We start from the raw sequence: 22741 nt of genomic DNA on the forward strand, positions 1-22741 counted from the left end.
TATTCCATGGAGTAACAAGGCAACCCATTCGTCCCAAGTACTACTACACCAAAGCTTGAATGAAAAGGGCAGACATATGCAGCAGGTGTGGAACAAAACAAATGGAGACAGCAGAGGAAAGGTGGAAACAAAAGCGGAGCACACAGCCCATGCCTCCATTGCCTATTGCCTCCTCCCACCTTATCATTGTCGCAGCAGCGATGAGACGACTACGGCAAATGACACACCAGACATAGCTAAGCATAACAGGAAACCGGAAACAATCCGCAGCCCCAACCATATATGGCGCCCCCACATGTATGCCAATCATTGGGGCCAATGGGCTGCCAGCATGATTGGGAAGAGATTAGTCGCAATCATCATTCGCCCACCCCTCAACAAACTAGAGTAGTACAGCGGAGCAGCGGAGAACATCGAATGCCATTTGCCATCATAAAAGCATTGCCACGGTGAGAGGACATCGAGGAAGTTCCACGCCGGAATCGCAAACCCAATTGCACAGTTTTATAAATACTTAATAAAACATGCACGATATATATATCTGATGAAACAGAGCCAACATGCACGGAATTTCTTCTTTGATTTCATTCCATTCAGTTGCTACACCATAATTCTCAATGGTTTTATCATGGCCATACAACGATAAATCAGGTTCCACCATAAAACTAGGAACCATATACTGATAACCTCATATAAAAAATGTCTCACAAATACCCCCTGGCCTTCTATTTCTATTGTTCTAGATAAGCATGGAACAACTTTCAGACAACGGTGGCAAATACAAAAGCAAGGAAACAAGACAAGTGACTACAACAGACAAGACATGACCAACCAACCACAAAACCTGTGTATAATTAATACACAATAATAAACCAATGAAATTAGACTCGAGAGACCAGAATGGGGACTCCAAAAAAACCCATTTGACATTATGTCTTATAAGTTGTGCCAATACTCATTGCAACATGTTATACAGCACAGGAACCGCTTTGACAAAAACCGACACATTCCCTATCTTTCAAGGTTCTTTCTACCTCATCAAACAGGTAAAAACAATATAATCCATTCATGCTATATAGGAGGAGGCAAAACCCAAACTCCCGACAACACCTGCGACTCCATGCCTCCCACCATTAGGTGGTGGTGGGAGCAAAGAGCCCAAATGATCCAACCCGCTGACCTTGAAGACTGACCACTGACCAAGCTGCACCACTGGTGATGCAGCCCTAGGACTGACCCTGTTGCTGACTGGGACTGACTTGACCGACTCCCTGAGACCAGACCAATGGGACCCAACCACGACTTGGACGACGCGACTACCCCACCTCTGACTAGCCCCAAGCACTAGCCAAGGCATAATGGCACAGCCGCCATTCCAAATGGGCATCTGCATGTACAATATCACATCAGAAATCAGAATGTTCATACCACCCATTTTTTACTCAAGACCACTAGAGAGAGCATACCTTCAGCCAAAGTTGAATCCACCTGATGGAACAGAGGGCTGGTTCCCAAAGTTGAAGCCATTCTGGGGATTGTCGCCTGAGGGCATGGCATCATCTTCCTCCTCCAGCCAGTAGGATTCGAGCATCTTGACAGCCTTCTCATATATCTCAGTGTTGTCATGGCTCTGCAGGTTCTCGATCTTGTCAAGGCCCTCAGCATCATCAATCATCTGTGCATAGACATTGACATCGCCTCCACCAAGGTTTTTCTCTGCCTCGCCAACCTTCAGGATGTTCTCAAGACCCTCCAAGCAAACTGTTACAATTCTAGGATCTGGGCAGACAAGCAGGTCACAGAGTGGCTTAATGCACCCCTGGGCAACAAGGTACCTACATTCCGTACAGTAGAAATTGTTATCACAACTATTTGTTTAAAATGGAGAATGAGGAATACTAACCACAAATAACACAACAAACTAGATATTTACATACTTGATCTGATCATGTGTGCCCCCAGAAGTGGCATTTGAAATTGCCCAGGCTGCTTCTTTCTTGATGTCAAATTCAGCAGTTTGCAGAAGTTGCACCAGAGGTGCAATTATGTTTGCATTGATCACGGCCTGCAACCATATGATACTAGTTTAGGAAAGAAACCAAACAGAACGGAGCAGTTGAATAAGAAACCAACCAGGTGATATCATTGAAGTTACTGGGACTATGGGAGAAAATGTTTATTTATTGAAATAATTTAAGTCAAACATCAACTACTAAAAAGAAATACCATAAGCTAATTCAATTCAAATACACACATGATTGTAAATATAAGACTTGATTTATCAACAGAACTTTAAGCACACAAACCTGAATTTGTTCCCTGTTACCAGCTGTGATGTTTGAGATTGTCCAGCATGCTTCTTTCTTGATGCTTTTCTTGTGGTTGGTAGTCAGGAGGTTCAAAAGGCATGGAAGTGCTTGATTGTCAATGACACACTGCAGGAAGGAGGGATATTTAGGTTTAGTGGAATATGAAATGTCAATATGGTACAACGGTGTGGAAAACTAATTTTGAATATTTATTTCAATGATGAAATCAGCAAGGAATTCTTGTCATCAAGGCTGAAAATCAATATGACCAACTATTAGGACCGTCTTAAAAGTTAGCTTAGCAATCTGTCATCATCAAGACCTACATCCAATAAGACCTGCTAAACAGTGCTGCTAAAGTGTATTTGTACTTATAAAGGTAACTTAGGCTGGCAGAATCATGATGTGCATAGAGATGCAATGGAAGGGCAGAATCATGATGTGCATAGAGATGCAATGGAAGGTCAGAAGTATATACAAGAAGAGAGGGAGAGACACTAACATATAGACATGAATGAAATAATATAGTACATGTTATTTCTTGCCAAACCAAGACAACGATTCCAGTGTGTATACAAGTTTCTACTCCATGACAATATTGATTTGACTGCTAGGTAATGTATCTGGCAAATAAAACTGTTTAATCAAACTTGTAGGCCCAATTAAAGAAACTAGTGTGACAAAGTAGAAGCTGATGTGACTTCCCCTTGTCTGCATGGACCCATATGGGCACCATGACTAACATGTCTGCAACATCTACAATCTACAGTGCTACCCAAGGACAAAAGAAGCTTTCAAATCTAGTCCAGGCAAGTATTGCAGCTACATAATGAAATCAAGAACATCAATACAAGGGTAGACTGATTTTAACAAATGACAACACACATTCTGACTTGCATTAAATTAGCAACAACAGGATATACATCAATGTAGGGAAAAAAAGAAAACATTAAAAAGGAGGTCCAGCTTGCCAATTGAGTTTACCTGAGTCTGCATGTCATCCCCAGTTACAATGTTACCCACCGTGCGCAGAGCAGGAATGAGTACAGAGGCCGAAGGATGCCTAAATAAAAATTTAGGTGTCATGGTTTCAATCATTGATCATGGTAAAACTTTAGAATGCTAAAGAGAAAACATATATAAAAAATTGAACTTACATCAGAAGTTCCACAAGGCGTGGGAACACGCCAGATTCAATGACAGCTTGGATTTTGTCATTAGTCCCATCAGATAGGTATGAGAGAGCCCAGCAGGCATCAGTTAGGACCTCCTCATCCTGAGAGTGGATAAGGCGCTGCAGTGCTGGCAATGCTGGTTTGACCTACGCAAGCATCAACAAAACAATATCACTCAAAGAATCAACTTTGGCCAACACAAGAAAGAGAAACAATCCCAGATAGAAACCTGATCAAAGTTTGGTTGTGGCTTCCCACGGCAAAAGTTGGAGAGAGTCCATGTGGCATTCCTGAGCATCGAGAGCTTAGCATGCTCATTAAGCTGCTGCAGCAAGGGGAAAAGCCCACCATGACCAAGCACCAGATCACGGCACTTTGGGGAGTCACCAGCAACATTACCTAAAGCCCACACAGCCTGCAAAACAAAAAAAAAGAACCTAAGCATCACTCTACATAAGTCTCATATAGAAGATAGTAACTGTTGTAATTCAGTGCATGCCTGTTCACGAACATCCTCGCTGTGGGAGTTGAGGAGCTTGACAAAGATGGGCACAGCACCACTCTCAACCACCACCTTGGTATTCTCTGATGTGCCGGAGGCAATGTTGGTGAGTGCCCACGCAGCCTCAAACTGCAGCGTAAGTATATAAGAACAAGTTGCCACCAATTAATAAGAGAGCAAATAAAGTAAAGCCACATGATTGATCAGTGTGACTGTTCCCAGACCTGGAGTTGGGGATGGTCCTCGCGTGTAAGGAACTCGATGAATCGAGGGACCACTCCTGTGCTGATCACCTCCTCAATTGGGGGACTACGCTCTAGAGAAATTGAAGGAAACTCAATCAGCAAGTTGCTACTAAACAACTCCCACATAAAGTTGCAGTATGAGTTAAGAAAGAAGTATCAGGTACTCATCTAGATTCACCAGCAAATACAAAAATCTCACAGTACAATCAAAGCTGCTATCTAGGATGTACAAGAATATAGAAGAGGCGTGCAGCCTCTCCATGACCTTTTTTATACAATTCTCTCCAGTCCAAAAAATAAAGAAACAAATGAATATATATTTATTTATATACACATGGATGAAACAATAATTGCCACAGCAGCAAGCAGAATAGTTCATGAAATCAAATGCTTTCAGGAGCATAGCTTTTTTAAAACTTCCTGGCATACATGGTCATAAGCACGTTGCAGAGGCTAGAGGGTAGGGTTTGTTTATCTAACGAGACAGTAAATTTACACAGTCAGAAAATGGGAGGGTGCAATGACTAATTTTGCCACCATGCAATCCACAAGTCAAGACCCGTATATGACGGTTACCTTGAGCACCTAGAACTGACCATACCCTCACGCATGGCCTAATAATACTACTCGACAAACCGCCCAAATCTCACCCCCCCATAAACTACTATCCATCCGGAAACGGTAACTGCACATAAGATCCGAATCTCACCTATGGAGAGCAGCTTCCTGAACTGCGTGGTGGCGTCAAGCTGCACGGTGGGGTCGTTGGAGAGGACGGCCTGCACCATAGCGGGCAAGCCATCGAGCTGCACAAGCAGACAACAAGAGAAGAATCATCAGATCCGAACCCGGCAGATCGAGTACCAGCCCCCCCGCGTCTCCCAAACCCTAACGAAGGAGGGGGTGGCGCGGGACGGATCAGATCGGGAGCGAGGCAGGGAGGGCAGCGGCCGCACCTTCTGCTGGAGCGCGGTGGAGTGTCCCATGGGCGGGACGGCGCCGGCGGCGGAGGCCGGGAAGCCGTCGCGGCGCTTCTTCTGGAGGCTCTCCTCGCGCTTGGCCTTGCGGATGTCCACCATCTGGCCCTCCCGGCGGCGGCGGCTCTCCTCCGCGTCCACCGTCTGCTTGTAGTTGCCCTTCCGCATCTGCTCCCGCTCGCTCGGCCGGAGCGACATCGCGGCGAAACCCTAGGGGGGAAGACCCGGCGGCGGCGGGAGGGAGGAGCGGGGTGGGGGGTGTGCAGTCGAGTCGTTCGCGCAGCCACGCACGCACGCACGGCAAGACCGACCCGATTCGATTTCGAATTGGGGAACGGGTGGGGGAAGAGGGGGAGATGGAGGAGGTGGGGGAGATTTATATAGGCGGGCGTTCCAACCGAGGGCCGGTGCGAACGGGGGAGTACGGGACATTGGAGATGGGAGATATGGCGGTTTCGCACGGGTGAATATGGACGTTTGCTACCGCGGCTCTTGCGTAGAGGACTGTCAAACGGCTTCCTCGGGTTCAAATACACATTGACACTTTTTTTTATAGGCAGTTAGTTTTTATATCTATTAATTTATATAGATACTATATATAAAAAAATTATAATCTCAATAGATAGTTTTTATGTAATTTTTTTTATCAAATCATATTCATTCTCTCTCCATTCTAAAGCAATCATAGCACTTCATGTTTTGGGTGACACTATAATTAATGTCTATAGAAACTATGATAATTTCTACATTGGAAGTGCTCTTACTGGCCATTCCTCGCGAAAGGATTTAAACCTTTTGCTCCGAAAAAGCTATTTGTACCGAGAAGTAGCCTAAAATACATAACTTCTTTTAAGCTCTTTACAAGCGGTTTGGCGAAACAATGACTATTTTTATATTGAGAACTTGGGGTCAAACACATGACTTATTTTTAGATTTTGATAACTTGATATAAAATATTACAAATTTTTCATTAAAGTTCTTTTTTTGTCAACCACTTTTTTTAAAAAAAGGGTTTCATGTTTACTAGAGAAACTACTTCACATGATCCAGAGCTTTGCCAAACTAAGAACCATATGCACTCATCGTTTTCTTATCAAAGCTAGTATATAAACATGCACATAGTAAGTTGCAGGTACAGTTTGCCTTCATCTATTTTTAATATGCTTTAGAATCAAATTTTGTACCATAGCTAGACGCACACTACTTTAACTTGTATAGTATGGGTCACAGATATGATGGTTTTTTATCTTTAATTTATCGTATTACTACTCTTAAAAAACTGAGCAAAACTCATGCTTAGGGGAGTCAGGAGCATAAACGTGAACGGATGGAGGAGAGAGTGATAGACCAAAAGATAGAGGAAGAATTTTTCTCCTTTTTATTTTTAAGTATAGACTATTAGCACACATGCCCATGCATTTCAATGGAGTGTACAAACTCACGTCATATGTTTCAATGTCTTGAAATTGATTTGTTCTAATACGTCTAGAAAACAGATTTTGTCAATGTACAATGACCAGATGCATGTAATTCTAACTCATATGAGAATGGACCCCAAATGGGATGTTAAACCAATAGAACTCTTAATCTTACCTCTAATAGTCTTATGTCTAATAATTAATCATGTACTATTGCTCTGAGTAAGATTGGTTAAGACTCTTATGCTCAAAGAGTGGATGACACATAGTGGGTCAAGAGAGAGTAACAGATAAATAATTAGAGGAGAGAATTTTTCTCTTTAATATTAGGTATATAGTTATATAACTCTGTTTTGGTACATCTTTTTTCTAGGAGTGCTCTTCTCAGAAAAGCACAGTCAAAATAAAACTAGTCTAACCCAGTTTCTATATTTTAAATGGACTTAAATGTGGTTGACGTCGCAAGCTTCTTCATTTTGGGTTCTCCTTCAACCACTTCTTTCTCAATGAGAACCAACTCTTTTGAGGCAATCTGGGTGTTGAATAGGTCACAACTTTCTCGATTGTGTAGCCCCTAAAACTTGAGCTTGAGGTAGACATAGGATTCTCATAAACTTTGCATAGCTGGTCAACAAAAATTGTGTGGTAGATGCTCAAGAAGTTGACCACCTCAAAGGTGAGGTACTCAATTCGGTTATTGTTTTAGTTACGTGCAAGGATTTACTGATGTGTTGGTGAGAGTTGGAAAATATGTTTCTTGATCTGAGACCCGCCCTTATTATATAGTCTAGGAGGTGATTGTAGTTTCATTCCCCTGATTAGGTGCATATTAGTTTTCTACTCAGTCACAAGAAATTCTAACCATATAAGATTACATACACGTATTGGTTTCTATTCTATCTCTATATCTTTGGATTACTTGCTTGCCTACTTTCGGGAGACACCCATGAGTTGTTTCCTCCATCTAGTCAGTCCGACCCACTCCCTACTTGAGGCATGTTTTAACTTTGTTGAGTATACATTTGTGGCCTTTGTTAGTAAAGCTAGTACTCCTACACATCTCTGCCATTAATTGGATATCCTGATTCCTGACCAAATATAGAAAAAAGTTGAGCAATGATTAACCCCTTTACTAATGGATCTTATGGGCAGTGGCCTCATTCTCGTGTGGGGAAAGATATACACACCCATATGCAGATATTAATTATTCTGGAACGATGACATGCTCTTAGTTACGGTCAAGCTCTTTATCTTTAGCCTCATATGAAAGGACTCATAGATCAAGCTCCAGCCATCCTGCTTTTATTCATGTTCATGCTTAGATATTTTTAATACCTAGCCCATGTGGTCTTTGAGTGATCACCTCTACTTTAGTGTGTGGAATAAGTTGTTGAATAATGTGTTGTAACTTAAGTATGTTTCTTAAGAACTCAGGTGAGGTATACAAAGAGTTCGTTAGAGACACGAGAGATATAGAAAGAAAATATTCATTGAATGGCTCTGTAAGATTGAAAGTTATAGATGCTCTTAGAGTTGCTTTAAGCATGCACGTACATAAACTTTATTCTTATGGGCACATTCGAAAGACTAAAGCCGTCGTCGACACATCGCCTACCACCAAAAACAATGCTATATTAAATCCTAAAATAAATATTCAAAAATGCAAATACTCATGCAAAATTGTGGATCTTGTCCACACTTGAAGCCACTGCCACGACCACCTTCTCTCACTTTGCTCCTTTACCTCACCTAGGGTAGAGGGAAGGGCCGCCAGTAACTCCAAGCCCTTCAAATGGGACCCATCCCCCTCAACAACTAACACACCTTGTTAATCGAGTGGCTCAGCGCGCAATTGATGACCTTGGGCACCTGTGTGACATGGTTGCAATGTAGGAGGTCGTCGTGCAGCAAGGGAGCGAGGGAGGGGGCATGTGACTACTGACTAGGTCCATGAGGGCTAAGGCATAAACGCCTTTTGAGGGTGGGGACAGTTCCTTCACGGGCATGCTCCTCCCTATCTGACCCATTTGCCAAGCTCCGCTACGTGGACGAGTCCTCCTCGATGCATGGAGGAACGATGCCGAGTCCAGCAGAGGAGATGAGGGTAGTGATCGACGTGTGGGAGTCTCGTGGACGTTATTGGACTATGCAAGGTCACATGAGAGCAAGTGGCAGAGAGAAAAAGAAGAAAGAGGCAAAGGCATTGCGACCGACCATCATCTTGAAGGTGCCTTACAGTGCTACTAGACGTAGGACGTGACATATTTCATAGAGCAATAATTATAATGACATATCTCAAGTTATATAAATTGTAAAGATGTTTTTCAACTTCGCAAAAATTATACTGACACTATTCTAATTAACCCACATTCTAACTTGTGAAGCACAACACATGTTCTTTTATCATGCAAGGAAAACTAAACGGAATGGTAAATCACAACATAGGAGTAGGAAGGAACTGATAAGGAAGGAACACAAATATTGCCTTAAATGTTATGAATTCCACTCTAAAGTAGAAAGTCCAAATAAAATGCTGTTAAAAAGTTGTTTAAAATCTAAAACGTTAGATGAACTAAAACTAGATGGTGGTAAATAATTTTTGAAAGAAATTACAGAAAAGTATGGTCAATTTTTTTTTGACCAGACCAAATGACACTAAAGAAAATTTAAGCAAAAACATTTTAAAAGGTTATAAAAAATATGGATGGATTTTTTACTAGAAAATCAATGTTTCTTAAGAGGAAAATATTGAGTGAAAACTTGTAGAAAGAATGAATAAAAAAATCAATGCTGGTAAAAAGAAAAAAATTGAGTGGAAACATGTAAAAAGAATGCGAGTAAAGAGAAAAGAAATTAAGTGAAAACACGAAAAATGGATGAGTGAAAACATGTAAGAAGAAATCTCTACTATAATTGAAATCTTCTCTAGGCAAGTCCCACCTACAAGAACAACGGCTCACAACATATGTTCTACAGATTAGACGGCCCAGATTAGAAGTATGATCACGACCTTACACACCTTTGGTCTCGCGGCATCTCACACATGCCCACGCTCGCGCGACTCTCATGATCGCAACAACCACGGTTCGATCCCTACTCGTTCCTCCTCCCTCCGAAAAAAGAAAAAAATTGTTGACCTCACGTCGTCCACAAGCGGGAGGCACGGGCGGCGCCCCAATCTCGGCGCCGTCGACTCTCTCCCTCATCCACCTCACGACTGCTGGATCGCTCCTCCGTGAGGCTTGTGCAGGCGCAAGGAACGCAGCGGCGGCCTCCCTGTACCCTCGGGTCACAACTGCTATCCTTTGTAGTAATGGCTTCGTCGACCAGATCCGGTGCCTTGGTGGCCGGATCAGGTATCTCTAAGGTTGGATCTGCACGGTGCTTTTTCGGCAGGGCGCAACGGCAGCAGTGGAGGCGCGATGGGCCGCAGGCCACCGGTCAGTCTCCATCGGTGAGCCAGTCAATCCCATGATGTATTTCCTACTTGCATCTCATCCATCCCCGTTTAGGCTTGCGTAGGCATGTGACAATGACAGGTTATTCAAAATCGATTTCTTTTGAATGTTTGGTTTCCTCTGTGATAGTAACTATATTTTTTAATCACGTCATAACCTACTGGACACATCTTTCATATAGTAGATGTTTCTTGTTAATTATTTATCATCATAAATTTATATTATTTAGATCTAAAGTTCTGTTTCTTGTGCCATCAAATATGCCTCAGTTATACCTGTGCTATATATCAAATATTTATCTCAACTATACCTGGTGAGTTATTATAGTATTTTTTATTGTAATAGTAAGATCCTAGGTTTGATCCCTACTTTCTTTATCTCGATTTCTCTGGAAAAATATTAAACACAAAAAATTCAATTCATAGCCATAAAGTAATTAGTTTTTTTTGCACTACCTGGATTGGGCACAAGGTGACAGGGGAAGGAAGGGGTAGTAGAGATTCTTGTATGCTTGTTCAATGAGAGATTACTTAATTATCCAATCAGAGGAGCTTGAGGAGGCAAATCGTTCCAGAACTGAGAAAATTCAATTCACAGTCATAATGCGACTGGCTCTTTTTTTATTTTTCTTTTTTTTGAAGCTGTAACTGGAGTCTCAATTGCCAATCTAAAGCTTAACTACTCAAATAGGAATTGTGGTTTATTTCCAATTGACAGTCGCTGAAAAATAATATCCAGTATGCAAGTCCTTACCGGGTGTAGAAGGCTAAGGGCAGTGCCAACGTTTTCAAGGGCGTTTGGAAGAGCATTAGCTGGTGAGTAAATCACAACCCAAATTATCTCAGGATTCGAGTTCATGTCATTCTGCCCATATACTTTTGTTGAAATTTAGTTGAACAAGAAATAGGCCAACAATTTTTTTCTTCTCATGGAAGCGGCTCTATTGTGCACATATGTATAGGTCTAGATGTAGATTCCTAAAACAATATGGTAGAGCTTATTTCATTACTTTATTTTTGTAAAATGCTTTGTTTTTGTAAAATGCTATCAGGTTAGAAGAGCACTCAACTAATTTGTAAAACAAGATCACAACTAATTTCTAGGAAGATATTAGGAAGAATACATGTAATGTAATATTTTTATATATGCAATTTGAGGAGTGTTGTTACCAAATTAGTCTCATGAGAAGAAAAAAAATTCTTACTTGAGATGGCTGCTAAAGAAAGACAAACTCCCATATTGGATTAGAGTATTAGATGTTGCCTACTGCTAATTTGGTTCTAAGTATTGGATAACTGTTGTCTCCAATTGAATTTCATTATCATCGTACCGTGGAATTGGAAGCTAACTAAATGCTCTGTTGTTAAATTCCCATGTTTCATGTATAGTTAGTGATGATGCCATGATATTGATTTTGGGCACCTGACGTGAGAGCTTTATTATAATAGTTTTTGCAAACTTGAATGTAATGAGCCTGATGTCAAATTCAAGGAAACAGGGCACACTAAAATATACTTCCCTCAAGGAAACATGGCACACTAAAATGTACTTTCCTCAGGTTCACAAAGAAGATATATTTGTTTCTACTTTTATTTTTTGGGTTAGTGTTTAGCCAAAACGATCATGATACAACATGTTCTCAGCGAGCTTCCATCGCCTGAGTGGGGAGCAACACGACACGGGTGTGAGCGCATGCACTGGCGCAAGTGAAATCAAATTAGAGGAGGTTGTTATTCTGAATTACACCTACACAAAGCTCTTCGACTTCATCTCAAGCTGGAATATGGGTGTTGCTGAACAATGTGAAGCCATGTTTTATCTTGGAATTTGACAGAATGGAAATTGGCTTTGCTGGTAGTCTCTTCAGATTGTTTAGCTAGGTGAACATACCTTATTGTACGAACAACAGTCATTTACTGATCTGCTGACGCTCTTGCCATGCCGAAGTATAAATAATCTTTATCAGGTTTATCAAATAGGTTTCATTTCAAATGTTTCCCTTTACAACATAAGTGTTGCTCTCCATTTGTTTTCATCATACAAAAATATTATCATTTGAAATAAAATCGTGGCGTTAGCACATGCACTATACTAGTGCGGTAAAGAGAAAAGATCGAGTGAAAATGAAAACATATAAAAAGGATGAATGGAAACATGTAAAAAGAAATACGGGTAAAGAAATATATTTTAGGCAAAAACATGTAAAAAGAAAAGAAAAAATTTTAAGTGAGAACATGTAAAAAGAAAATAAAATGAGTGAAAACATGTGAAAATAACCGAGAACATATAAATAAAAAGAAAAGAGAAAAAACACAAATGAGAATATGTAATGATGTAAATAAAAAGGAAAAAAATTAGTGAAAACATATAAAAAGAAAAAAAAATTAAGTGAGAACATGTAAAAAGGAAGAAAAAAAGAATGAAAATATGTAAAATAAGTGAGAATATATAAATAAATAAAAAGAAAAGAGAAGAAAAACATGTAATAATGTAAATAAAAAAAATAAAATGCTCTCGTTGAGAGTCGAACTCAAGACCTCCCGCTTACTAAACGGGTGCTCTAACCAACTGAGCTACGAGAGCTTTAGATACATAAATTTACACTCTAGTTAATTTGAAGGCTAAAGTAAATTCCCCTTAACCTGTCCTCTTCTATCTCACAGAGGAGAAGATCCAAAAATGCACGACACCGTCGTCGCCATCGCCGGCGACGGTGACGACTCCGACCGCCGCCGCCCCCTGCTCGCCCCGAACGAAGAGATCCACCCATACACTGACCCCCCGTCCCCTGAGCATCCGCCTCTAGATGCTGCGGCGGCGCAGCCCGAGGAGCAGCGGAAGCCGGAGAGAGTGGCCTCGCTGGACGTGTTCCGCGGCTTCACTGTTGCCGTGAGTGGAAATTCTACCCGGATTCTTTGCTCGGCAGGCTCCGAAATTCAGGCGTGGACTCTGGTTGCGTGCGCAGATGATGATACTCGCGGACGACGCCGGCGGGGCGTGGCCGGGCATCAACCACTCGCCGTGGTTCGGGGTTACGGTGGCGGACTTCGTCATGCCCGCCTTCCTCTTCATCATCGGCGTCTCCGCCGCACTCGTCTTCAAGGTAGTATGCTGAACTACTAACTACTAGCTGCTCGAGCACAGTATGAATGAAGCAACCAATCTGTATAGAATGTTGGATCTTTTGATTTATTATCCTGAACCCTGGGCCACTGGCTGCTGCGAATTGATGCCACCATATGGGTTGGGATTGGGAATTTGTTGAGCTATTCCATTGCCCCTCAAATGGGACTATGGGAGGGGAAATTTGAGAGGGCTCGTTGAGCTGTGTCTCTGCGATTGCCAAATGGTGAAGTCAACACTTTTTCTGAGTATAAAGGCTAGAGACTTGCAGACATATCCTACTTTCCAGGGCAATGGATTATTGAAAACATCCTTGGTAGAATCTGTTGACTTTGGCTACCTCATCAACTTAATTCTGTAAACCATTTCTCTTGCTGCTCCTATGCCAAAAACAGTAATATGGTTACCATTGAAAAGATGCGATGCGTGATCATTGGATATAAGAGGGATGCTAGTTCTACATTGTAGATGAAGTATGATGTAAGATTTCACATTTAGGAACAAATATTACTCTTTACATCTGTTGTGCTCTGTCCAGAATACAGTTTTGTTTGTATATCTTTCTTGGGTGGTTGGTGCTTGGTGCACAATGTAATCAGTTATTAGGATAAAAATAACCTCTGACAGTTGCAGATGTTGGACTGCAGAAAATGCCAAACAAGACAGATGCAACTAAGAAGGCTGCAATCCGGGCTTCAAAACTTTTCATATTGGGTGTGATTTTGCAAGGTTATACTTATTGCTAGTTCTTTGCCAGCTCTCATCCACCCATTTTGTGGGATTCCTATCTGGTTGGAGTTTATCCTGGTGTTCTTTTGTACTTGTAGGAGGATACATTCATGGACGACACAAACTAACTTATGGTGTCGATTTGGATCATATTCGATGGCTTGGTGTGCTGCAGGTGATGAATAAAACAAGCCTATTTATTTAAGTTGGTGTATTCCATTTCTTTTCTATTCATGTAATATTTGAAACTTTTGATTTCTTATTGCTATCATTCTTCTTGTACTTGTAGAGGATAGCTATTGGATACTTTGTAGCAGCAATGTCAGAGATTTGGCTTGTCAACAATAATTTGGTGGATTCACCTGTATCATTTGTGAAGAAATACTTCATGGAGTGGTTAGTCAATATGGGCAGCATTTAAATTTGGAAAAAGATTGTTTCTATGTTTTTTTTACAAATCCTTATTCACCATTTCAGTAACGTACACTTGAACTTCTATCCTAGTTCTTTACTATGGTTATTTCCCTTGGTTCAGTAAAGTGAACTTTGCCATCAAGTTTTCTTTTCTATAACTCAGAACAACCTGTCTAGTTATCTGTCAGGAATGCTATCCTTTATTTATGCAAGCTTTGAAATTCTGGACCATGACAGAGAGTCTTGTGCATGAAGTCTGCAACTCCATATCAACTTCTTTTGTAAGGATGAAAATCAACCAGCCAAATAGTAGTCTGGACCTTTCAGTAGACTTCTAGTGTTCCTTAGCTAGCATGCTAGGATTTCAGGCTTATCCTGCAACTATGTCAGTAGCTGTAGACTGTTGATTGCAGTACAACAGTCAACTTGCACTAGGTAAGTTCATACTTCATATGCATATGCAACTATGTAAATGAATAAGTAAGCTATTGCAGCAGCAACAACAAGCCTTCAGCCGTGTGACTACTTTGTGTGTGTGTGAGAGTGGGAGTTATGTCACTTCCAACAGTCCTTATGGTCATGTTCAAACTGCGGTGTTTACATAAGGTTTAGCTGTATAGCCAGTTAGCCACAACTTATAAGAGCTTTGTAGTTTTGGTGTACTGCATATGAGTTTAGTTGTGTGAATACCTCTGAGTTTATTATGAAAACCAAAATGTATTAATACGAATACTGACATTTGTTTGTCTCCTGAAGGTTCATGGCCATAGCTATTACAGTGCTTTATGTTGCCTTGGTATTTGGCCTTTATGTTTCAAACTGGGAATTTCAAATTCAAACTAGCAATTCAACCCTTTCAATCCCAAGCAATTCAATTGAATCAAAGATGGTAAGAAGAGAATCTTCGGTTTATTCTAATTACTTGTATAATGGAGTGTCTTATGTGATACAACATTTTCTGCTTCCGATACTGTATATAATTTTCAAAGCTTTAATAACATGATGATTACAATGTGTATATATGTTTGAAAGGATGAGATGTACTCAAGCTGCTGTAATTCAGCTATTTCCGGTTGATGTATTTTCCACCTACTATGCTTTGGCACCATTTGTGTTGAATGATTAGCTAATTATTTTTGTACTTACATCTGCAAAAGCAGTTGGTGTACTTTGAGATTCAAATTTTAGCATTCACTGTGTTGATACTGTTTTTGTGTGGGAAGTTACACTAAAAATGCTTTTTAGGATTGGAAAGGGATTGGGAACCTAGGCAGTTACCAATAAACTTATAAAGAGTTCCCTGCCAGTAATCATGTGGAACTAGAAATTTGAACTTAATTGAAGTGTAAATTAGAAAAGATCAGCAGGTTTTCTAAGTGCCAGTTCCAACCAGCATTTTTGGGAGCCACCAGTTGTTTGTGGGTTTGAAAACAGAAAACGTAGGGATTATAATCCATTGAGTAGCTGAAAGCTTGTCGTGGCCCTTCCTTCTAGAGGTTCTACAACAGCTCGGTTTTGGACAGATTTGGAGAGATATAATCAGTGGGCTGCTCTCCTCATCATCAACCCAAGTTCTAGTAAATGGGTTGCCTGGGGATCATATTCATCATCAACGTGGACTACGGCAAGGTGACCCCCTCTCCCCCATGCTATTTATCCTAGTAATGGATGTGTTGGGATATATGATTGCTAAAGCCACCAGTGAAGGTTTGTTGCTGCCCCTGTCCTCTCGAGGTTTACAGCACCGCATTTCTATTTATGCCGATGATGTGGCTATCTTTCTCCGTCCGGAGTCTGGAGATATATCTACAACATTGGATATCCTTAACCTGTTTGGTGAAGCTTCTGGGCTCAAGACTAATCTGCAGAAAAGTAATGTACTTCCGATCAGGTGTACTGATTTGGAAATTGCAACCATACAAAACCTGTTGCCTTGTCCCCTTTCAGATTTCCCTTGCAAATACTTAGGAGTGCCCCTCTCCCTAAGAAAACTAACTAAAGAGCAAGTGCAACCCTTTATTGATCGCATTGCAGATCAACTGCCTAGCTGGAAGGCTGATCTAATGACAAGGGCTGGAAGAAGAATCCTAGTACAATCCGTTCTCACTGGGATGCTCATTTACTTGGCTACGGCCATCGATTTTCCTCCATGGGCAGTCAAAGCAGTGGATAAAATTCGGCGCGGTTTTCTTTGGAGAGGTTGTAAAGATGCGAAAGGTGGGCATTATCTTGTGGCCTGGGTCAAGGTTTGTCGGCCACCGGAACTCGGAGGGCTGGGAATTTCAGATCTCAAGTCTCTTGGTTGGGCTCTGCGTATGAGATGGGTGTGGCTGCAAAAAACAGAGCCTCATCGCCCTTGGGCTGCTCTTCCTGTACATGTACCTGATCAAGTGAGAGCCTTCTTCTCTGTTGCAGTAGAGTCTATTGTTGGAAATGGTGCAAACACTCTTTTCTGGACAGATCGATGGCTCCATGGGAAATGTATTGCAGACCTTGCCCCTCGCCTTTTCTCGGTTATCCCTAAAAGGAGGGTCAAGCAGCGCACTGTCCAGGACGCCCTCACTAATCATGCTTGGACTTCAGACATTCGGGGTGCTCTCACAGTGGGTGTCTTTGCTGAATATTTCCAATTATGGGATCTTTTGATAGGTTTTCAGCTACTTCCAGAGGTTGAAGATAAACATGTTTGGAGGCTCTCTTCTAATGGACAATACTCAGCTAAGTCGGCGTATGATGGATTCTTTTTGGGGTCTACGATTTTTGGACCATGGGAAAGAATATGGAAATCTTGGGCACTGCCCAAATGTCGTTTCTTTATGTGGCTGGTTGCACACAACAAGTGTTGGACAGCTGATCGCTTGGCACGTCGTGGGTTGCCTCATCCAGAATCCTGCCCTCTCTGTGACCAAGAAGACGAGACCATAGACCATCTGCTTGTCCATTGTGTATTCGCAAGAGAATTTTGGTTCAGACTGTTCAGACAGGTCGGACTTCATAACCTGTCCCCTCAGCCTTCTGAGTTGTCCTTCCATGCTTGGTGGGAGAAAGTTAGCAGCAGCTTTGTTGATGAGCTGATGAGGCAAGGTGTTAATTCTCTTATCACTCTTGGAGCTTGGACTATCTGGAACCATCGTAATGGGTGTGTCTTTGATGGAGCAAATCCAAATTTAGCCGGTGCTCTGATCATCGCCGGCGAGGAGCGCCGCATGTGGTCGGCGGCGGGGGCTCGAGGGCTTTCTTTCTTATCTGCCCTCCTCCCTAGTAGTTAGCTTGTCTAGCTTAGTTTTGGTCGCCTTGTGTTCTTTTTGTCATCGGTGCAAATGTAATCTTTGTTCTGTTGGAGGGTGAGTGTGAGTGTGAGTGTTAGTGTGAGTGTGTTTGTGTTGTGTGGTGTGTGTTGTGTTGTTTGGGCTCTCGCCCTTTTCTCTCTTCTTAATATAATGAAACGCAGCTCTCCTGCGTTTTCGAGAAAAAAAAAGCTTGTTGCACTACTCCCTTTATTTTTACTGCCAAATTACTAATCATAGTACTTACCTTGTTGCACTTTTTTTTTGGTAATTTGCAGGTCCAATGTGGAGTCAGAGGTAGTCTTGGACCACCTTGCAATGCAGTTGGCTTGGTAGATCGAGTTTTGCTTGGTGAAAATCACCTGTACAAGAACCCAGTCTACAAAAGGACAAAGGTCTTCATTCAAGAAATGGACTGATGTTTACTTTTTACTCTTCTTCACTCGAAAGTCGTTAAGTTTTTATAGGACAGAAATTTCATAATACCATATCCTAAGCATAACTTATCTTCTTTTTTCCTTTTAATTTCATCCCATAGGAATGCAGTATTAATTCTCCTGATTATGGACCACTTCCTCCGAATGCACCAGATTGGTGCCTGGCTCCATTTGATCCCGAGGGTTTATTAAGGTAGTTATATCTACATTCTGTTGTCATCTGTTGCTCTGTAATAAGCATATGGCCCATTCAAGGAGGAATAACATCTAATCCTACATGAACCATACTTTGTTCCTCGCCCCAACCAAAATTAGCTAAGCACATCTATTGAAGGCAAATCAGGGTAACGTCCCATTTTGATTTTGCAGTACGCTGATGGCTGCGGTTACTTGCTTTGTTGGTTTGTTCTTTGGACATGTTTTAATTCATTGCAAGGTATGCCACTTGAAATGCAGTACCTTCTAAACCATATACTTATCTGTAGGAACCCTTTAGTATTGAACAAAATAAAATTGTGTAACGGAATGTCATTTCCAAATTAACCTTGCTTCTGCTGCAGAATCATTCAAAGCGAATGCTAGTATGGCTGCTAGCTTCTGTGGTGCTGACGATCTCTGCATTTTTAGTGCTATTATTAGGTAATCACATATTTGCAAGAACCTGTCATGCATAATTTTAACCAATCCTTCAGTTTCTGGGTCTCACATACATGTATATGCTGGTTTTAAGGCATGCCTTTCAGCAAGCCTTTGTATACAGTGAGCTACATGCTACTCACTGGAGGAGTATCTGGGTTCTTGTTGCTGCTGTTGTACTACATAGTAAGTATTATATTCTAGTAATCTCAATTTCGTTTGTTAAATTGTGAGTGCTGAACCATCTCTGGATATTGTTACTAAAGAACAGCATGTTATTCTTGATATCATTTTTTTGTAGCCCTTGTTTTCATATAACTATTTGTGTCCTTACATTACTTTGTATAAAGTCTATGCATCTTACTTTAGCAAACTAGTAGTAGAAGGCAATACTTGCTACTACCAGATGGTTCAGATGCATCTTATTACAAAGGCTCTGTCTATTTTGCAGGTTGATGTTATTCATATTAAGAAGCCCTTCGTACTATTCCAGTGGATGGGCATGAACGCACTTATAGTCTATGTTCTAGCTGCTTGCGAGCTGTTCCCCACCCTTATTCAAGGGTTTTATTGGCGGTCACCTGAGAACAACCTGGTAAATGTCTCGTGTGTTGCCAAATCTGTTATATGTTCTCACACTTGCACCAATATTTTGTGCATACCAAATCTTGCGGTGTAGGTTTTACCCTTGCTATTTTCTCAGGAAAAAAGTGCTAAACATATTATGGGAAACCTCCCCTTGTCTTTCAGGTGGATGTTACTGAATCTCTGCTCCAGGCCGTCTTCCAGTCGAAACGATGGGGCACCTTGGCGTTCGTCCTCCTGGAGATAGTCTTTTGGTGCTTGGCCGCTGGCTTCCTGCACATGAAAGGCATCTACTTGAAACTGTAGAACCAAATCGTCGACAGTTCTCTGATGGACGGAATCGATGACCTGTAAATATTGGTGAAACGCCTGGTAACCCTGTTTTATCTGTAAATGCAACACGACTCTGGAACCATGGGTCTAGTGGTTGATTTCAGCACGTTGTGGTGTCAAGGTCGATATCATCCGCCTCCAAGTAGACAAGGAAAATGTATTGCTGGAAGTTGCAAGTGTTTCACCACGTAATCTTGCTGTTTCACACTCGTAATCTTGTGAAAAACTCAAAAATACTTCATTGTTTTCTGGTTCTAGTGGTTTCGTAGGGTTCCTACTTCTAGTATATTTGCTAATTATTCCATGGTCAAGTGGGTGACTGCCTGACTGGACATGTACACCATGCCCAACTGCAGAGCTGTGGTGCTTTTATGAAAGTAAAGTATGAACTGTCAATACACAGTGAAATTTTATGGAAGTACCTTCAAGCTCTGGCCTCTCAAACATGCATACCAATGAAAAATACTGTACCGTTTAATTACAAGGCATTAGTATGGCCATTGAATTGAAATGCCAGAGCTCTTAAATGCAGCAGATCATGCATCTATCATCTATGGATCAATGGAGAGCAAATAAAGTACAGTAATAGTGCACCACCTTCCAATCTCCCATAGTTCATGGCTTGAAGCACTGCCTTGAACACTTGTACCATACCTGTAGCTGGCAATCTTAGCTTCATCTTCATGTGGAATCTGCCGATCTTATAAGTATGCATCCCTTGTGTGACTAGGTGTCTAGTAGATCATCAGTGAGTGTGTGTTGGAAAAAGTTTTCAAGATGGAAGAACAACATAGTAGTGGATTGTGAGTAGGAGTCATCTGGAACGTCACCTATGTTAGCTAATCAAGTTGCATACCGGGTCTGTTGGCTTCACGGACTGAAAAACGTCCCTGGTCCAAGAAAAACACAGTCAGCAGAGAAAATACCCGGAAAATAAAAAGAGAAAAAGAAGAAGTGCTGCTCAAGCCATGCATGCATGGTCCATCCAAAAGCCAACGGATCGTCCGTTTGTTTAGTGTATGGTCTGAAATGCTGATGGCTAGTGCTCCGGCCCACTCGTGCATGAACTGATGGACACTACTCATTGCTGCCTGTATTTAGTACAACACTGCTTATAGAACACAAACATAGTGAGGAGTAGTGGCGGACCCAAGATTTGGTCAAGACTAAGGCCAAATTCTAACGGCCAAATCCTAGTGGACAAATTTTAAAAGCTACCGCCTACAATATATTCGTATATCACGGAAAATAAATATTTTCAAACAAAGTTTGCAAATTCAGAGAAATTATTGAACTATATAATTAATAGGACGATAATTAATAATACATTAAAAAATAAATACCTATTGTCTAGTGATGATTTGTTGTATTCGCATCTTCCACTTCCATGTCTTCAATAACAACTCCTAGTTTGGACAAGATCTAACAGTTAATAAAAACAGAAATAGCCAAAGAAAAATAATCCCATATTAATATGTATTTGTATTCTAAGGGGGTGTTTGGGACTGCTCTGCTCCACGTTTTTCAGCTCCGCTCTACGTTTTTTAGTCAAACGGTTTCAGCTCCACGCACTCATTTCGAGGAAAAAGGATGGAGTTGTGAGAGCATCTAAAGAGGTACTCCACAAACTCTAGTTTTTTGTGGAGCTACTCCATGGTAGAGTTTGTGGAGCAGAGTTCGTGGAACTGTGCCAAACACCCCCTAAATGGTTGAATGTAACATACCAGAAGTACTAGGTAGATTAGGTATCCTATGATTCAACCAGTCATCTCCCATTTTATTTCGAGATTCAGTTCTACAGTTGGTTGGCTCAAATTTACATCTACTGCACTAGCTCTGGCTCAAAAGTTAAAATTAGCAATTAGAATCAAAGTAAACAAATAGTAGAAGCACTGAAGCAGTGAAGAAGTATATGATTGAAGAAATACCTTCACAAATCACCGTCACAGACTCACAGTCACACAGACTGACAGACACAGGGAGAGGGCCGGAGGGGAGCTCGGCCGGGACGACAGCCAAGGGCCAAGCCACCAATGCCAAGGGGCGAGGCACGGTCGGTCGTTGGTCCGCCAGCCAGCCTCCCTGTAAGGGCGACGACGGTCGACCGCAGGGTGTCAGCAAGCGGCAGGGCAGTGAGGCAGGAGGTCATGAGGTGGGAGGCTGCAGCGGGAGGCCACGAGGCGGGAGGCTGCAGCGGGATGCGGGCAGGAGCAAGGGCGGTGCCGCAGGAGGCAGGAGCAGGGGCGGCGCCGTGGGAGGCACAGCGCGACTCACCGACTCGTGAAGTCCCGAGCAGGAGCAGCTGTGGTCTGCCTTGTCTCCTCCTTGTTGGGCTTCATTGTTGCTTGCTGGGCCAAAATTGAAACCTTCTTCTAAAAAATCTGGGCCACGACTAGGGCCATGGTCCTACTGGCCTTAGGCCTAGGCCCGCCCCTGGTGAGGAGGTGAACTATAAAAGAGATCAGAGGATGCCAGTAGATGCAACGTAGTAATCAGGCATATGTGCTGATGCATAAACCTTAGCTGCTTAATGCCTGTTCAGATTCAGAATGAGAATTAAAATAGAGATTGTAGCTCTGCTCCAACTCTGCATTGCCAAACATCATCAGATCCAAGAAAAGTTTTTTTTTATGTGGCGTTTCATTTGTTTGGTGAACTGTTTCTGTGTTTCCCTGCGGAAACATTTCTAGTGAGTTAATTTGGAAACCAGGATCTTGCTGTTTCTCACTTGTAATCTTGTGCAGAACTCTCGAAAACACTCGGTCGCTTTCTGGTTCTAATGGTTTGGTAGGGTTCCTAGTATATTTGCTAATGGTTCCACGGCCAAATACTCAAACGAGGGACTGGACATGTACACCATGCCCAACTGCAGAGCTGTGGTACTTTTATGAAAGTACGGACACCGTATAATCCATGCACTTCAACTCACACAGCCAATGCAAAGCTCTGGACTATCAATCGTACATATCATGAAAGATACTCTGCCATTTGAAGGAGGACTCAATCACCAGATTCGGAAATGAGAGGATTGCATGAAAATGGTTCAGATTTTCTCATTAATTAATTAGATAGGTTGGTAGACAGAAAATATAATGGCTATATGCACTTTTTTT

General features: G+C 41.7%; 2 protein-coding genes and 1 non-coding gene across 3 annotated transcripts; 1 reads left to right on the forward strand and 2 right to left on the reverse strand.

Moving 5' to 3' along the window:
• LOC8069539 (importin subunit alpha-1b) lies at positions 562-5567 on the reverse strand. Its single transcript, XM_002440586.2, has 11 exons — positions 5188-5567; positions 4941-5037; positions 4211-4302; positions 3984-4115; positions 3714-3899; positions 3467-3630; positions 3294-3372; positions 2307-2435; positions 1938-2065; positions 1467-1835; positions 562-1387 (listed from the first exon to the last, which is right to left on the reverse strand). Exons 1-10 carry the CDS (start codon positions 5404-5406, stop codon positions 1469-1471), a joined length of 1593 nt encoding a protein of 530 aa, XP_002440631.1. The 5' UTR covers positions 5407-5567; the 3' UTR covers positions 562-1387; positions 1467-1468.
• On the reverse strand, positions 12594-12667 carry TRNAT-AGU. The gene has a single exon. It is a non-coding gene; the product is annotated as a tRNA-Thr (tRNA).
• On the forward strand, positions 12710-20010 carry LOC110430352 (heparan-alpha-glucosaminide N-acetyltransferase-like). The gene is made up of 13 exons (XM_021447954.1): positions 12710-12973; positions 13050-13187; positions 13855-13936; positions 14035-14111; positions 14226-14332; positions 15107-15239; positions 17916-18032; positions 18176-18267; positions 18444-18510; positions 18635-18713; positions 18805-18896; positions 19162-19305; positions 19461-20010. The coding sequence occupies exons 1-13, from the start codon at positions 12764-12766 to the stop codon at positions 19599-19601; spliced, it is 1479 nt and encodes a 492-aa protein (XP_021303629.1). The 5' UTR covers positions 12710-12763; the 3' UTR covers positions 19602-20010.

Source organism: Sorghum bicolor, chromosome 9, assembly GCF_000003195.3.
Source record: "Sorghum bicolor cultivar BTx623 chromosome 9, Sorghum_bicolor_NCBIv3, whole genome shotgun sequence".
NCBI lineage: Eukaryota > Viridiplantae > Streptophyta > Magnoliopsida > Poales > Poaceae > Sorghum > Sorghum bicolor.

Excerpts from the sequence above, each read along its gene's own strand:
- LOC8069539 (XM_002440586.2), bottom strand. The coding sequence starts at position 5,406 with ATGTCGCTCCGGCCGAGCGAGCGGGAGCAGATGCGGAAGGGCAACTAC. Across the intron at positions 2,436-3,293 it reads GGGATGACATGCAGACTCAG|TGTGTCATTGACAATCAAGC; the intron begins GTAAACTCAATT and ends TCCTTCCTGCAG. Across the intron at positions 1,836-1,937 it reads GGCACACATGATCAGATCAA|GTACCTTGTTGCCCAGGGGT; the intron begins GTATGTAAATAT and ends TACGGAATGTAG.
- LOC110430352 (XM_021447954.1), top strand. The coding sequence starts at position 12,764 with ATGCACGACACCGTCGTCGCCATCGCCGGCGACGGTGACGACTCCGAC. Across the intron at positions 18,714-18,804 it reads ATTTTTAGTGCTATTATTAG|GCATGCCTTTCAGCAAGCCT; the intron begins GTAATCACATAT and ends GCTGGTTTTAAG. Across the intron at positions 18,897-19,161 it reads TGCTGCTGTTGTACTACATA|GTTGATGTTATTCATATTAA; the intron begins GTAAGTATTATA and ends TCTATTTTGCAG.